General features: G+C 42.7%; 1 protein-coding gene across 6 annotated transcripts; it reads right to left on the reverse strand.

Annotated features, from left to right (window-relative positions):
- Window positions 1-494: 494 nt before the first annotated feature.
- LOC103635116 (dual specificity protein phosphatase PHS1) lies at window positions 495-5,825 on the reverse strand. 6 transcript variants are annotated; one of them, XM_020542607.3, is made up of 11 exons: window positions 5,584-5,804; window positions 5,399-5,487; window positions 4,386-4,608; window positions 3,791-3,967; window positions 3,559-3,719; window positions 2,462-3,467; window positions 1,979-2,125; window positions 1,677-1,904; window positions 1,413-1,570; window positions 1,271-1,295; window positions 495-1,178 (listed from the first exon to the last, which is right to left on the reverse strand). In XM_020542607.3, the coding sequence occupies exons 1-11, from the start codon at window positions 5,632-5,634 to the stop codon at window positions 1,113-1,115; spliced, it is 2,331 nt and encodes a 776-aa protein (XP_020398196.1). In that variant the 5' UTR covers window positions 5,635-5,804; the 3' UTR covers window positions 495-1,112. The 6 variants fall into 6 exon arrangements, with proteins under 6 accessions (XP_020398196.1, XP_008655883.1, XP_020398197.1 ...); XM_008657661.4 differs by lacking the exon at window positions 1,271-1,295 and having other exon boundaries at window positions 5,584-5,825; XM_020542608.3 differs by lacking the exon at window positions 1,271-1,295 and having other exon boundaries at window positions 4,427-4,608.
- Between the last annotated feature and the right edge of the window lie 12,365 nt (window positions 5,826-18,190).

Below are 18,190 nucleotides of genomic sequence, written 5' to 3' on the forward strand. Positions count from 1 at the left end.
GTACAATTCTCAGACGCGTTGCGTACTCCGTCCCACCTTCTGCGAGCACAGAGTGTGAGAGAGTAGGCCTCCGAAATCGCCGTTCACAGACAGACACTTGCACGGGTGTGCGGACGATCAGATTTTTGGGGAGTGTACTCGCGACTGCTCGTTTCGTCCGCTCGACCAACGCTGATCAAGTTCCTCGTCGTCGGCGTCGTTCGTGGGACTGCACTGTGTACATTTGCCTACGTCAACTGCGTACGACTACATCGAACAGATGTCTCGTGTGAATTGAGCCACTGATGCCTTGAGCATCGGTCCCTCCGCAGGGGACATTTTGTTTTTAGTAATTTTGCATATTTTACTATTGTTTAGTACTTATGTGAGTAGTGATACACTAATGCACATACATGTCGTCACATACAACACTGTGATTTTCTGAATTAAATTAAAACTAAAAATACCTATTTATCCAACAAAAATGATTTGATTTCTGTAGTTTGGCAATGAACTAAAAGAAGAGCTTGTCCATTTGAACAAACTGATTATACAGGACAACAGATTCAAAATTTGATAGCCAAAGAATCTGAATGCTCATCTCGTACAAGTTTCATGAAAAAAGAATCGCACAATTTTATAACAGAAACTACATTCCCTCTATGGATGGTTCTTGTCAATCCAAGCTCATGAACTATAGAATAAAAACCAAATGTTCCAAAAATGTGCTACTTACAAGTGTCATGAAGTCTAGAGCTGAGGCTTCACTCTTAAAGCGGTCGCCGACTACCAGCCTTGTTGATATATTAATAGGACCGTAGGAACGTAAGATTAAACGTCAAAATCCTTCTATGTGTGATTGTGATTTATGCACTGGGCTGTCACTGCCGCCCCAGCCAGCTTTGATTGCCTCTAATGCTTTTTGTATCTCCAGAGTCATTGCACTGTCTACGCTCCCAGAGGATATCTTCTTGTGTGCCTTCTGCAAGTGGAGCTTGAGTGAACTGCTGCTGAGACCAGCATTCTTGCCACAGATAGGACACACTTTCATTGCAGGCCTCTTGTGTTGCCATTCCATGGAGATTTTCCCGTGCAGTTTCTTGTCAAGATCCAGCAAGATCTTAGCAAACCCATCATTGGGATGCGCGCGTCGGTGCACCTTCTTCAGCATGTTCCATGCTTCCAGGAGAGTACAGTTTCTTAAGAGAAAAAGGGGAAATTACGAGATGATGACTGCGTCCAGAACAATAAAAAATAAGGAAAGATGCAATTCCAATCTTCCTATCCTTACAGATGTCAATTCTGGGTTGATAGACCTTAAGATCACATGAAAAATAGTAAATCTGTTAATAGATTGTTTTAGTCGTGGTGAGTTATTGGTTTTAACAGAGAAGCATGATAGTGATGATATAGTAATTACTGTGCAGTCTTACTTCCTCAGCATCAGGTAGGCAAGAACAACAGTCGCACTTCGACTTTTTCCCTCAAAGCAATGCACAAGTACTTTGCCACGCAAGTGATCCACATAACTGATGAAATCAGAACCATCTTGAAAGAGATCACCAATGTCTGCATTGTCATCATCGTTTATCTACATAGAGAAGCAATTCAACACTGAAAGATATCTAAACTGAGTCTTCTGCCTTATGCTAAAGGCAAATGATTTTCCATCCATGGAGGTATTATGTAGAACTCACCGAGAAATTCCTATACTCAAAAAGGTCAGGCTTCTGCGATTCTGACTGTCCAATTTCATTTGCACACAAGCACAATATATGGGTGATGCCAAGGTGTTTAAGTGTGTGTGTTGACCGAGCAGCAAGAGCACCACCAATATACAGATAATCTGTGATCTGTGATGGACGCTCAGTACTTGCAGCATCAGAGATCAAAGATATCCTCTCGAGAATGTGCTCAAGTCGAACCTAACAACAGAATTGCTCGATAGGTTCAATTAATGTGTACACGTAGTTAGTACAGAGTGTACATTTAGATTTACCTTCAACTCGTAAGCATCAACAACAGTGCTATTATCAGTGCCTTCAAAAAAACCTGTTTGAAAATTGTTGTCTTGACACAACTTTACTACTTCAGTCCTCAGCATGTCATTCCATTGTTCTATCTCTTTGCTTAATTCACTGTCTATCTGTAAAAATGTGTTCAATGACTAATAGAATCACATGATAAACTTGCCCTGTTTGTTTACCCTCTAGATTATATAATCCAGCTTAAATAAGTTAAAAGACAAACAAACAACACAAATTATTAGGTGAATTATATAATCTAGATACTTAAATTATGATAATCCATAAGCAGATCATGAGGCCCTTCTTATGTAAAAAAAATCATGAAGCCATTTAGCTATTTGGCTTCCTGCAACTAAATAGTGGGACAATCTATAAGAGTGAAAAAAACAACTAGAAACCTACGTCAGACAGTTTATAATAGACAATTTATCAATCCACACTTCAAAGGTCTTCACCTTGGCATACTTGTTAAAATCTCGCAGCTTCATTGTCAACCGAAGACCACGGGAGGAATCACCATTTCCTTTGAAATGTCTGGTGATAAAGCTATCCCGACAAGGAGATGATTGGTCTAGACTCTCACGGGATAAGGTTCGGGAAGGCTTACGCAGATGCCTTGGAACATCAGTATCATTTGAATCTCCTTGTGGTTCCACTGAACACAATGGTGAATCCGAAGTACCAGCATCCTCCCTAGCATATTCATTGGAACATTTATACATAAGGTTGAAGAAAATTTTTAATAGACCATCCAGCTTCTGATACAGTGTGATGAGAAAAATGTGGAATCGCTGAAGGTCTCTCAGAGCACTACGAAAACCTCCTCGGAATGAATGCACTGTTGCTACCATATCACTCTCAGAGAGAGGAGAATTATAACTGTAGTCTGATGGTACATCAAATTCTTCATGTCCTGGGGTGCCAAGTTTTCCGAAGGACACCTCAAACAGAAGTTTGGAAGAATAGTCGAAGTTGTTCAATGTTAACTCCACTAGTTTGGGGTAGCTCTCCTGATCTTTTGCCCGCTTACTGGCTGGTGGCCTGCGTGGTACACCTGAATCAATGGCTACAATATTAAAGCTAGAAAACACATGTCCACTAGAAGCATAAGAGTCCTCCAATGTGAGGTCAGAGACATCTGAGCCAATACTGCCACTAATTGAAACAGCTCTTCTCTGCTTCTGTTTCTGAGGGCTTCTAATGATCTCTGGCTTGTATCGAATGATAGCAGAATCATAAACATCATCTAGTGAGTCAAGGTTGGCATAAGCTTCCCTGTTGGCAACAAGTAGATTTGCATAATTTCCACGCCAGCCAAGGGGACGGCATCGCAGTCTATCCTCATTCCTCAATACGAGGTCCAAGATTAAGACCCTACCTAATGCTTCAGCAGTTTTTTCAGCAGCTTGCCGTGACTCGAAGGGCATTACATTCTCTAGCAGAGCGGAGCCATGTACATAACTGCAAAACAGCAAGACAAATTTGTTTTTTGTGATAATAAGCAATATTTTGATAAGTACATTACTGGTAAGTAGCAACTTCATGTTCATACTTCATCAGAAATAGGCAACGACTCAATTCAAGGGCTTCTAAAACCTCGGCGCAAATCATCTCCTCAAGTTCATCACCAGAAGCTATCGATGCATTTCGAGCATTTTCAACTGCATCCTTGACTTGTTGCCATTCATCTGAGGAGCTATGAATGACTCTACCCTAAGAGTCAAGAGAGTTGTCAGTGCAACATTTAGCTAGCGTGAGTGCCAGCTAGCATAGTGGATTCTTACTTGAGGAGTTCTCACTCCAAGCCATTTAGCGAGTTCGTACCCAAAGCGTTCAGACTGTGTGGCCATCCTTGAAGGTGCTATTTTAATTACTGCAGCTGTTTCCTTGGACGGAAGATCAACATTTTCAATAGCTTTGAATAATGCAATAAAAACAATGCCCCCAGAATTTACTGTCACCTGAGCAAAATAGTACAGTTATTAGAAGGACCTAGAAATATGGTTTGTAAAGTTAATTCTAATATACATATTCGTAGAAGATAGCTACACCTCTATTACCAATATTTCTATAGCTGTAAAAAGTAAAAGCAAATATAATAAGGTGATATAAACGGGCTGCAAAATAATAAGATTTATGCAAACGGGCTGCTCACTGTAGCCAGTTGAAAGCGGGGCAGCGGACTGCTTACGTACTTCATGACAGTTTGTGAGAGGAAGAGTGAGCCAAGCATTAAACGCACAACTTCTATCATGGGAGAGTTATTATATGACTAGACTTTAAATTGGCTATATATGGCATGGTACATCATAAACCCGTTGTAGGCTATATTATTAACCTTGCTCTAATTTGCAAAACATGGATAGAACAAATAAAAACCTCAAAACTTCTGCTAATGTCATCCTCAGATGGATCAGTACTTGTAGCCGTATGTTTTGTATGGTGCAGTGAGGTGAGAGAGGTCCAACTGAAGTCACTTGACTCAATATCCATCATGGAAACCCTCCCAAGCCTCTCCCAAAGGATTCCTTCTGGCACTTGGTCACAAGGGTCAGGATTAATGACATTGCTATCAGGATCTGCAAGTTCTAGTACTTCTGAACTGCAATATAGTAAGAACAACAGTAATACTATCAGTTATTGAAACAAAAAGATCACGATCTGCCTTGATAAACTCGTCACCATTGTATGAAGAACCAAAATATACCCATGGTACAAACCATTTGAATACAATGTGTATTTTCAATTAGAGAACATATCTAATGCACATGGAAGATTGGTGCACATGGTGCACATATTAAATCATCACCACTCATTTTAGATCTAACGTCTCTAGTTGTTTGGTATATTTTGCTAAGGACACCCTCCAACGTGGTGGTGTGTAATGGTGGAAGGTGTTATTTGTAAATTGAATGATAACTAGAGACATTAGATTTAAAATGAGTGATGTTGATTTAATATGTGCACCATGTGCACCAATCCTCCATGTGCACCAGATATGTCCTCTTTCAATTAACTGTCAAACAGTTTGGGGGGTTTTGGCCGAAAAGAAGTTAAGATGGACACCCTGTAGAAAGTTCAGGATGCTTGATTAAATATATGAACGTTGGCATTTTGAGCATACCAGGTGCTAGCACCACTCACGTAAATCAAACATTGAAATTTTGATGAAATTTAGGCTCGTGAAAGATTGTCAAAAAGTAAAAAGCTTAATAGTTGTACAAGTAATAAAAAACTATCGTCGACTTAATGCATCAGAAGGGGAATTATACAAAAAGAAATTTATCAGATCCACATCCAGTTGCGTGGCAGAGCATGGAAAGGAGCTGTTCTTTCGCCACCAGTGGATAACGGGATTACAGGAACTGAAGAGCGAGACGAAATGGCGGTACCTGGCTGTTGAACGGAGACCCAGACGCCCGCACGAAGAGGCCTTCCCATTGCGTTTCCTCACCAATGCCACCCACTCCTCGAATCCAACCTGCATGAATTCACCGGATCAAAATGTGTTGCCTTCTACTTCCAAGAATAGTTGGCGGGAACCAAATCAAATCAACTTTTTTTGCGGTGGGCTTACGAAGGAGGAAGAGCGGGAGAATGATCCAGGTTCCGTGGTCCCCTCTTCCATCGCAACTCAAGGGAGATCCCACGGACTGTGCGATTGAAGGTTGGATTGATCCAGGTTTCTTGAAGGAACAGCTTGAGGAAATGTTGTGGAGTTTGGTCTGGTTGCGGATCGGAAAAGCCTGCGGGCGAAGGGAAAGGTGGTGCCTTCTGGCCAACTGCTAGAATGGAATTGGAAGGAAACACGACAGGAGAGAGAGGAAACATTAGCGCATGCATGGTGCAGACGTGGCGAGCATTTCTCATTTTTGAGCATCCGCCGTCCTAGATGATAAGGTTAAAATTGAGTCACACACAAATTTAAGAAACACGACATCAGCTTTTCTATATATATCACTCGAGATATCTCTCATCCACTTTTACAAACTTATGTCACACACAAATTTAAGAAATAAATATAGATACATCGAAATATATGTTAAAATTGAGTCACACATATGATGACTTATAATATAAAAATGAATGTTACATCTTTTACTATATAGTAGGAGTTTTGTACAAGAGAGAGAGAGTGTAGAAAGAGCACTTGAACCCACATCACTTTGCTCCAAAAATTTGAGACTAACCACCAGATCACACATACCTTAGTATTTATAAATAAACAAAAATTATATCTGTAGCCTAGACGTCGCTCCCATGCACTCCGTCTCGTGGCAACACACGGGCACATAACTAGTTACATCATAAGAAACAATGATCCAGCAACTATAGTTGAGTGAGAGACGACGATCTAAACCTCTCATGAATTTATCGCGGCATCCTTCTCAAGTTCATCCAAAAGTGCAAGTGGAAGCAGTCTTGATACAATGATGTGGTGACAAATACAAACCCATTTTGATCTTTCTAATTATCACTTATCTTAATTTTGAATCTTTAGCACGATATGAATAAATCAAGACAAGTGAATGGCTCAAGGCATGAGACATAGCCACCTAGCATACTAGTAATAGCAAAAAGGATTTCAACACATCCTACATATGCTAGGTGCAATCTTAATGGTGAACAATTTTAGATTGAGCAAGTAATAGTCAAGTTCACAATTATGAAAACAACTTAGCTCAACAATATTGTATCAATATGAGCAAAAAGAGCCTAAGCATGCCATAGCATTATCATGTACACAAAGAACATACTACTAGAAACAGAATCACATTCTAGCAGTTATACAAGTGAAGCTCAATATGACATGCAGATATAATACAAAAGAAAGTGAAAGCAGAAAATAAGAAGAAAAGACAAAAAGGGAGCCCTCTAATCAAAAAGGGAAACAAACACCCAATTCCCCTCGCAAATGAACAAAAGTTTTTTGATCAAGGGGTTTGGTCAAAATGTCTGCAAGCTGACGAGTGGTATCTATATAGCGCAATTCGATGTCGCCTTTCTCATAATGATCACGAAGAAAGTGAAATCGAACATCAATGTGCTTGGTCCTCGAATGTAGCATAGGATTCTTGAAAACACTTATGGCACTTGTGCTATCACAAACCAGAGGCACATGATGAAAATCCAAGTCAAAGTCCCGTAAGGTAGGCATCATCTAAAGTAACTGCGAACAACAGTTAGCGGCAGCAATATACTCGGCCTTTGTGGTTGACAGGGCAACACTAGACTGTTTTCGAGAAGACCATGAAACCAACGAAGTACCAAAAAACTGACAAGTCCCAGAAGTAGACTTGCGCTCCAAAAGGCAACCTGCAAAATCAGCATCAGAATAACCGCACAATGTGGCAGAACCGCCCGAATTATTCCAGTTTAAGTGCCCAAGTCACGCCTCAAAGGCCGCAACGCACTTAAATCGGAATAAGCCGACAGTCCATCAGATCTAGTCTGATAAAGCCACTTATCCAGGATCAAATACCACAGGCTCACTCGAAGGTGAGTCACAGAAGAAATACAATAAAACAGGAAAACCTTAAATTAAAGTACTGGAGTTATTACATAAATCGGAGTTTTTAAAGTAGCTGAGAAAAGTTCACAACATAAACTGTAGCGGATAATCGATATTGTCAAAAGCGAGGAATAGGGCAAGGCCTGGCCCACTACTCCTCCTGCTCCTCTCCTGCCGGAGCAGCATCCCTCTCGACCGTCCAACCCGGTGGCAGGGTTGTAGGCCAAGTTACACCGTCAACCATATCCTGGAGCATACCTGCAAAAATTATGCCACAAGCAAGGCTGAGTATACTAATACTCAGATAGACTTACCCGGTGTGAGGAATCTACTCCTCTACCTCTAGACCATGTAGTTGTTTGGCTGAGGGGTTTGGTTTGCCAAAAGCACTAGCTGTATCTAAGGTCAACTTTTAGCTTTTCCATTTCTGGTATTATTATTTTAGCTAAGTTTGCTCTTTCTAAGCATACATGGTAGCAATCATTTAATACATTCAACAAGTTGTCTCATGTAGAACCTCATTTCACTTCTTACTCGATGCAGTACAAGGGGTCAAGCAGTCTCATTAGCTGCGAGAAGCAGACGATTCGAATCGAGTTTTAACCTTGCAAGGTAAACCTAAACACACGACATGTAGGGGCACTCCGTCCCCACACACGTCAACCGTCCCCATCGATTCTGAAAGGGAATTAGGCTTACACCTTTTTCCTAATTGATTTTGGTGGTTGAATTTCCCAACACAAATAATTGGACTAACTAGTTTGCTCTAGTCCATAAGTTCTACAGGTGCCAAAGGTTCACAATAAGCCAATAAAAAGACCAAGAAAGGGGTCAAACAAAGAGAGCAAAAGACAACCCAAAGGCACCCTGGTCTGGCGCACCGGACTGTCCGGTGTGCCACCGAATAGTGTCCGGTGCACCACCGGACAGTGTCCGGTGCACCAGGGTACTCGACGCTGAACTCGCTACCTTCGGGAATTTCCAAGGGCGCTCCGCTATAATTCACCGGACTGTCCGGTGAGTCACCGGACTGTCCGGTGTGCCAGCGGAGCAACGACTACTTCGCGCGCAACGGTCGTCTGCAACCGCATTCAATGCGCTACAGTGCGCGCCAGAGTCAGATCACGCACAGTTGGCGCACCGGACAGTCTACAGGACCTGTCCGGTGCACCACCGGACAGCCCAGAGGCCCCACAAGTCAGAGCTCCAACGGTCGAACCCCAACGGTCTGCTGACGTGGCTGGCGCACCGGACGGTGTTCGATGGCGCACCGGACTGTCCGGTGCGCCATGCGACAGCACACTTCCAACGGCCATTTTTGGTGGTTGGGGCTATAAATACCCCAACCACCCCACATTCAAGGGCATCCAAGTTTCTACACTTCTACACCTTACAAGAGCTATAGCACTCAATACAAGACACACCAAAGAAATCAAATCCTCTCCCGATTAGTGATTAGAGAGAGAGATTTGTCGTGTTCATTTGAGCTCTTGCGCTTGGATTGCTTCTTTTCTTTCTCATTCTTCTTGTGATCAAACTCAATTGTAACCGAGGCAAGAGACACCAATTGTGTGGTGGTCCTTACGGGGACTTTGTGTCCCGTTTGATTGAGAAGAGAAGCTCACTCGGTCTAAGTGACCGTTTGAGAGAGGGAAAGGGTTGAAAGAGACCCGGTCTTTGTGACCACCTCAACGGGGAGTAGGTTTGCAAGAACTGAACCTCGGTAAAACAAATCCTTGTGTCTCACTCTTTATTTTCTTGCAATTTGTTTTCACCCTCTCTCTCGGACTCATTCATATTTCTAATGCTAACCTGGCTTGTAGTTGTGCTTAAGTTTATAAATTTCAGATTTGCCCTATTCACCCCCCCCTCTAGGCGACTTTCAATTGGTATCAGAGCCCGGTGCTTCATTAGAGCCTAACCGCTCGAAGTGATGTCGGGAGATCACGCCAAGAAGGAGATGGTGACCGGCGAGAAGCCCGCTACAAGCCACGGGAAAGCTCCATCAGGAGAGTCCCACAACAAGGGGAAGGAAAAGGAATCCCCTTCACACAAGTCGCGTCGGAGCGGTGACAAGAAGAAGAAGATGAGGAAGGTGGTCTACTACGAGACCGACTCTTCGTCGCCATCCACCTTCGGCTCCGACACGCCGTCCGTAACTTCTAAGCGCCATGAGCGCAAGAAGTTTAGTAAGATTCCCCTACGCTACCCTCGCATTTCTAAGCGTACTTCATTACTTTTCGTCCCATTAGGCAAACCACCTATGTTTGACGGTGAAGATTATAATATGTGGAGTGATAAAATGAGGCATCATCTAACCTCACTCCACACTAGCATTTGGGATGTTGTTGAGATTGGAGTACAGGTACCATCGCCGGGGGATGAAGACTATGATTCGGACGAGGTCGCCCAAATCCGGCACTTCAACTCCCAAGCCACCACTATACTCCTTGCCTCTCTAAGTAAAGAGGAGTATAACAAGGTGCAAGGACTAAAGAGCGCAAAGGAGATTTGGGACGTACTCAAGACCGCGCACGAAGGAGATGAGGTGACCAAAATCACCAAGCGGGAGACGATCGAGGGGGAGCTCGATCGCTTCCGGCTTCGCCAAGGAGAGGAGCCACAAGACATGTACAACCGGTTGAAGACCTTGGTGAACCAAGTGCACAACCTCGGGAGCACAAAATGGGATGACCATGAAATGGTCAAGGTTATTCTAAGATCCCTCATATTTCTTAATCCTACGCAAGTACAATTAATTCGAGGAAATCCTAGATATACACTAATGACTCCCGAGGAAGTAATAGGGAATTTTGTGAGCTTTGAGTTGATGATCAAAGGCTCAAAGAAAATCATCGAGCTAGATGGCTCCTCCGCGCCCGAAGCGCAACCGGTTGCATTCAAGGAAACAGAGGAGAAAAAGGAGGAGTCTACATCAAGTAGACAACCCATCGATGCCTCTAAGCTCGACAACGAGGAAATGGCGCTCATCATCAAGAGTTTCTGCCAAATCCTCAAGCAAAGGAGGGGGAAGGATTACAAGCCCTGCTCCAAGAAGGTGTGCTACAAATGTGGTAAGCCCGGTCATTTCATTGCTAAATGTCTGTTATCTAGTGATAGTGACAAAGGCGGCGACAAGAAGGGCAAGAGAAGAGAAAAGAAGAAGTACCACAAGAAGAGGGGCGGCGATGCCCATGTGTGCCGCGAGTGGGACTCCGAGGAGAGCTCCTCCGACTCCTCCTCCGACGTGGACGCCACCAACATCGCCATCACCAAGGGCCTCCTTTTCCCCAATGTCGGCCACAAGTGCCTCATGGCAAAGGACGGCAAAAGGAAGAAGGTAAAATCAAGATCCTCCACTAAATATGCTTCCTCTAGTGATGAAGATAATTCTAGTGAAAATGAGGAGGATAACTTGCGCACCCTTTTTGCTAACCTAAGCATGCAACAAAAAGAAAAATTAAATGAATTAATTAGTGCTATTCATGAGAAGGATGAACTCTTGGACACCCAAGGGGACTTCCTAATTAAAGAAAATAAGAAGCATGTTAAGGTTAAAAATGCTTACGCTCTAGAAGTAGAAAAATGTGAAAAACTGTCTAGTGAGCTAAGCACTTGCCATGATACTATTGTCAACCTTAGAAATGAAAATACTAGTTTAATTGCTAAGGTTGATTCAAATGTTTTGTGATGCTTCAATTCCCAATCTTAGAGATGATAATGCCAAATTGCTTGCTAAGATTGAAGAATTAAATGATTCTCTTGCTAGCCTTAGAAATAAAAATGAAGATTTGATTGCTAAGGCTAAAGATTTAGATGTTTGCAATATTACAATTTTCGATCTTAGAGATAACAATGATATTTTACGTACTAAGATTGTTGAACTTAATTCTTGCAAACCCTCTACATCTACCATTGAGCATGTCACTATTTGCACTAGATGTAGAGATATTAACTTTGATGCTATTAATGATCATATGGCTTTAATTAAACAACAAAATGATCATATAGCTAAATTAGATGCTAAAATTGCCGAGCATGACTTAGAAAATGAAAAAAAAATTTGCTAGAAGCATGCTCTATAGTGGGAGACGCCCTGGCATCAAGGATGGCATTGGCTTCCAAAAGGGGAACAATGTCAAACTTAATGCCCCTCCTCAAAGATTGTCTAATTTTGTTAAGGGCAAGGCTCCCATGCCTCAGGATAACGAGGGTTACATTTTGTACCCTGCTGGTTATCCCGAGAGCAAAATTAGGAGAACTCATTCTAGGAAGTCTCACTCTGGCCCCAATCATGCTTTTATGTATAAGGGTGAGACATATAGCTCTAGGCAATCAACCCGTGCAAAATTGCCTAAGAAGAAAACTCCTACTGCATCAAATGATCATAACATTTATTTAAAACCTTTGATGCATCTTATGTGCTAACCAACAAATCCGGCAAGGTAGTTGCCAAATATGTTGGGGACAAACACAAGGGCTCCAAGACTTGTGTTTGGGTACCCAAAGTTCTTGTATCTAATGTCAAAGGACCCAAAACCGTTTGGGTACCTAAAATCAAGAACTAAACTTGTTTTGTAGGTTTATGCATCCGGGGGCTCAAGTTGGATCATCGATAGCGGGTGCACAAACCACATGACAGGGGAGAAGAAAATGTTCTCCTCCTACGAGAAAAACCAAGATCCCCGAAGAGCGATCACATTCGGGGATGGAAACCAAGGTTTGGTCAAAGGATTGGGTAATTTTGCTATATCTTCTGACCATTCCATTTCCAATGTTTTCTTGTAGATTCTTTAGATTACAACTTGCTTTCAGTTTCGCAATTATGTAAAATGGGCTACAACTGTCTTTTTACGGATATAGGTGTTACTGTCTTTAGAAGAAGTGATGATTCAGTAGCATTTAAGGGAGTGTTAGAGGGTCAGCTATACTTAGTAGATTTTGATAGAGCTGAACTCAACACTTGCTTAATTGCTAAGACTAACATGGGCTGGCTCTGGCATCGCCGACTAGCACGTGTTGGAATGAAGAATCTTCACAAGCTTCTAAAGGGAGAACACATTTTGGGACTAACAAATGTTCATTTTGAGAAAGACAGGATTTGTAGCGCATGTCAGGCAGGGAAGCAAGTTGGTGTTCATCATCCACACAATAACATCATGACGACTGACAAGCCACTCGAGCTCCTACATATGGACCTATTCGGCCCGATAGCTTACATAAGCATCGGCGGAAGTAAGTACTGTCTAGTTATTGTGGATGACTATTCTCGCTTCACTTGGGTGTTCTTTTTGCAGGAAAAATCTCATACCCAAGAGACCTTAAAGGGATTCTTGAGACAAGCTCAAAACGAGTTCGACTTAAGGATCAAGAAAATAAGAAGCGACAACGGGACGGAGTTCAAGAACTCTCAAATTGAAGGCTTCCTTGAGGAGGAGGGCATCAAGCATGAGTTCTCTTCTCCCTACACCCCACAACAGAATGGTGTAGTGGAAAGGAAGAATCGAACTCTACTGGACATGGCAAGAACCATGCTTGATGAGTACAAGACTTCGGATCGGTTTTGGGCCGAGGCAGTCAACACCGCCTGATACGCCATCAACCGGTTATATCTACACCAAATCCTCAAGAAGACATCTTACAAACTCCTCACCGGTAAAAAGCCCAATGTTTCATATTTTAGAGTCTTTGGTAGCAAATGCTTTATACTTGTTAAAAGAGGTCGAAAATCCAAATTTGCTCCTAAGGCTGTAGAAGGCTTTTTACTAGGATATGATTCAAACACAAGGGCATATAGAGTCTTTAACAAGTCCTCTGGGCTAGTTGAAGTTTCTTGTGACATTGTGTTTGATGAGACTAACGGCTCTCAAGTAGAGCAAGTTGATCTTGATGAGATAGGTGAAGAAGAGGCTCCGTGCGTCGCGCTAAGGAACATGTCCATTGGGGATGTGTGTCCTAAGGAATCCGAAGAGCCTCCAAATACAGAAGATCAACCACCTTCCTCAATGCAAACATCTCCACCAACTCAAAATGAGGATGAGGCTCAAAATGATGAAGGAGACGATCAAGGAGTTGAGCCACCTCAAGAGGAGAGCAATGATCAAGGGGGAGATGCCCATGATCAAGATAAGGAAGATGAACAAGTTCCAAGGCCGCCACACCCAAGAGTCCACCAAGCGATCCAACGAGATCACCCCGTCGACACCATCCTCGGCGACATTCATAAGGGGGTAACTACTCGATCTCGTGTTGCTCATTTTTGTGAACATTACTCGTTTGTTTCCTCTATTGAGCCACACAGGGTAGAGGAAGCACTTCAAGATTCGGATTGGGTAGTGGCGATGCAAGAGGAGCTCAACAATTTCACTAGGAATGAGGTATGGCATTTAGTTCCACGTCCTAACCAAAATGTTGTAGCAACCAAGTGGGTTTTCCGCAACAAGCAAGATGAGCATGGCGTGGTGACAAGGAACAAAGCCCGACTTGTGGCCAAGGGATATTCACAAGTCGAAGGTTTGGATTTCGGAGAAACCTATGCACCCTTAGCTAGGCTTGAGTCAATTCGCATATTACTTGCCTATGCTACTTACCATGGCTTTAAGCTTTATCAAATGGACGTGAAAAGTGCCTTCCTCAATGGACCAATCAAAGAAGAGGTCTATGTTGAGCAACCTCCCGGCTTTGAAGATAGTGAGTATCCTAACCACGTTTATAAACTCTCTAAGGCACTTTATGGGCTCAAGCAAGCCCCAAGAGCATGATATGAATGCCTAAGAGATTTTCTTATCACTAACGGCTTCAAAGTCGGAAAGGCCGATCCTACTTTATTTACTAAAACTCTTGACAATGATTTGTTTGTATGCCAAATTTATGTTGACGATATTATATTTGGGTCTACTAACGAATCTACATGTGAGGAATTTAGTAGGATCATGACACAGAAATTCGAGATGTCTATGATGGGGGAGTTGAAGTACTTCTTGGGATTTCAAGTGAAGCAACTTTAAGAGGGTACCTTCATTAGCCAAACGAAGTATATTCAAGACATTCTAAACAAGTTTGGGATGAAGGATGCCAAACCCATCAAGACACCCATGGGAACCAATGGGCATCTCGACCTCGACACGGGAGGTAAATCCGTAGATCAAAAGGTATACCGGTCGATGATAGGTTCTTTACTCTATTTATGTGCATCTCGACCGGACATAATGCTTTCCGTATGCATGTGTGCAAGATTCCAAGCCGACCCTAAGGAAGCTCACCTTACGGCCGTAAAAAGAATCTTGAGATATTTAGTTTATACTCCTAAGTTTGGGATTTGGTACCCTCAGGGATCCACGTTTGATTTAATTGGTTATTCGGATGCCGATTGGGCGGGGTGTAAAATTAATAGAAAGAGCACATCGGGGACTTGCCAGTTCTTAGGAAGATCCTTGGTGTCTTGGGCTTCAAAAAGCAAAATTCCGTAGCTCTTTCTACTGTCGAAGCCGAGTATATTGCCGCAGGCCATTGTTGCGCGCAATTGCTTTGGATGAGGCAAACCCTTAGGGACTATGGCTACAAATTAACCAAAGTCCCTCTTCTATGTGATAATGAGAGTGCAATTCGCATGGCGGATAATCCCGTTGAGCATAGCCGCACTAAACACATAGCCATTCGGTATCATTTCTTAAGGGATCACCAACAAAAGGGGGATATCGAGATTGCTTATATCAACACTAAAGAACAATTAGCCGATATATTTACCAAGCCACTAGATGAACAAACCTTTAACAAACTTAGGCATGAGCTAAATATTCTTGATTCTAGGAATTTCTTTTGATGTCTTGCATACATGGCTCATAAATATACCTTTGATCATATCTCTTTTATGTACTATGACTAATGTGTTTTCAAGAATATTTCAAACCAAGTCATAGGTGTATTGAAAGGGAATTGGAGTCTTCGGCGAAGACAAAGGCTTCCACTCAACTCCATAACTCATCCTTCGTCGTCGCTCCGAGCAACTCTCCAACTTTGGTATAATCTTCACTCATATATTGTTTGCCAAAGGAGGAGAAAATAGTTCCAAAAGGGCTTATATTTCACTTAAGTATCCGTTTTTGGCGATTCATGCCAAAGGGGGAGAAAGTATTAGCCCAAAGCAAAAGAGACCGCACCACCACCCATTTTCAAAAAGATAAGAAAAGGTTTTAAAATGATGAATTTTTCAATTGATATCTTATTGTATTCAAAAGGGGGAGAAAGTAGTATTTTTAAAATTGATATCTTAAAACCCTTTTGAACACTAAGAGGAGGATTTTATTGAGAGGGAGTTTTGTTTTAGTCAAAGGAAAAGCATTTAAAACAGGGGGAGAAAATTTCAAATCTTCAAAATGCTTCTTAAAATCCTACTCATTTATCCTTGACTATTTGCAAAAGGACTTTGAAAAGAATTTACAAAAGAATTTGCAAAAACAAAACATGTGGTGCAAGCGTGGTCCAAAATGTTAAAGTAAAGAAACAATCCAAGTAACCTTTGCACTTTCAATTATGCACTTCCATATTTGCTTTGGTTTCTGTTGGCATCAATCACCAAAAAGGGGGAGATTGAAAGGGAATTAGGCTTACACCTTTTTCCTAATTGATTTTGGTGGTTGAATTGCCCAACACAAATAATTGGACTAACTAGTTTGCTCTAGTCCATAAGTTCTACAGGTGCCAAAGGTTCACAATAAGCCAATAAAAAGACCAAGAAAGGGGTCAAACAAAGAGAGCAAAAGACAACCCAAAGGCACCCTGGTCTGGCGCACCGGACAGTGTCCGGTGCACCAGGGTACTCGACGCTGAACTCACTACCTTCGGGAAATTCCAAGGGCGCTCCGCTATAATTCATCGGACTGTCCGGTGAGTCACCGGATAGTGTCCGGTGCACACCGGACTGTCCGGTGTGCCAGCGGAGCAACGGCTACTTCGCGCGCAACGGTCGTCTGCAACCGCATTCAATGCGCTACAGTGCGCGCCAGAGTTAGAGCACGTGCAGTTGGCGCACCGGACAGTCTACAGGACCTGTCCGGTGCACCACCGGACAGCCCAGAGGCCCCAAAAGTCAGAGCTCCAACGGTCGAACCCCAACGGTCTGCTGACGTGGCTGGCGCACCGGACTGTCCGGTGCGCCATATGACAGCACACTTCCAACGGCCATTTTTGGTGGTTGGGGCTATAAATACCCCAACCACCCCACATTCAAGGGCATCCAAGTTTCTACACTTCTACACCTTACAAGAGCTATAGCATTCAATACAAGACACACCAAAGAGATCAAATCCTCTCCCAACTCCACAAAGCTTTAGTGATTAGAGAGAGATTTGTTGTGTTCATTTGAGCTCTTGTGCTTGGATTGCTTCTTTTCTTTCTCATTCTTCTTGTGATCAAACTCAATTGTAACCGAGGCAAGAGACACCAATTGTGTGGTGGTCCTTGCGGGGACTTTGTGTCCCGTTTGATTGAGAAGAGAAGCTCACTCGGTCTAAGAACCGAACCTCGATAAAACAAATCCTTGTGTCTCACTCTTTATTTGCTTGCGATTTGTTTTCACCCTCTCTCTCGGACTCATTCATATTTCTAATGCTAACCCGACTTGTAGTTGTGCTTAAGTTTATAAATTTCAGATTCACCCTATTCACCCCCCTCTAGGCGACTTTCAGATTCCCCGTTCGCGGCCAAGGCTCACCGTCTTGGCATACAATGCTCCAGTGACCCTGGCTGCCGCCGTGCAGTGACCGCACTTGTACCCACCATAGCTAGCATGGGAGACCCAGTCTCAGGACAAGTGAGGAGAAAAGTTCGCGCCCGGCTTTACTCAGGTACTAGGTTTACCGGTTACCATATTTCCTGACATGTGTTTAGTACGTTCAAACGCTTGACTCAGGTATCCACACATTAATCCTTAATTCCTTTTCCTGTCTCATGGACAAGGCATCCGCCCTGAATCCAAGTCCATAGACCATCACAGATCCTGTTAACAAGATGAATACAATCAATTCCTGACCTCGCGCGAGTGCTAGAAAAATCACTCGACTTCTACCGATATCCTAATTAGCATAGCAGCTATTCGACCTAGCATACTAGTATCCATCTCAAAAAGGAATCCTGAGTTCATGCAACTAAAGGTTTCAAGCAACTCCTACACTTAAGTGCACATTACAAGCCTACAAACATTAAGTGTAGTAAAGTAGCATATATAAATTGGTTATGCATAAAACCGGGGCTTGCCTTCAAATGCTGGGGCTGCGGGGAGATCCTCGATGGCAATCTCGGGAGCTTGCTCCTGGTCTTCCTCGTGGACAGCTCCTTGCTCAGGGATGAGCACATACTCTCTGTCAGCGAGATTGCAATCTAATGAATGCAATGAGTAAGATATATGCATGGCATGATATGTAATTAGCAATTAAAATTTGATGGGGGATGATCAATTTAATAGGGTAGAGCTCATTCTCACTACTGGAGATTTTTGGTGGTACACTCAGCAACTTAGGGTCAAGTTGATTACTGAATGGTTAACCCATTTTTAGTGTTCTACTGATTTTCTTCCTTATATCTTATGGATATTTTTAACAATATTCTTAGCTGCCATGTTGGGGTAATACATATTAATCTTTCTAATTCCTCCCTTCTTTATTCCTTTTATGCT

This window comes from Zea mays, chromosome 8 (genome assembly GCF_902167145.1).
Source record: "Zea mays cultivar B73 chromosome 8, Zm-B73-REFERENCE-NAM-5.0, whole genome shotgun sequence".
Lineage (NCBI taxonomy): Eukaryota > Viridiplantae > Streptophyta > Magnoliopsida > Poales > Poaceae > Zea > Zea mays.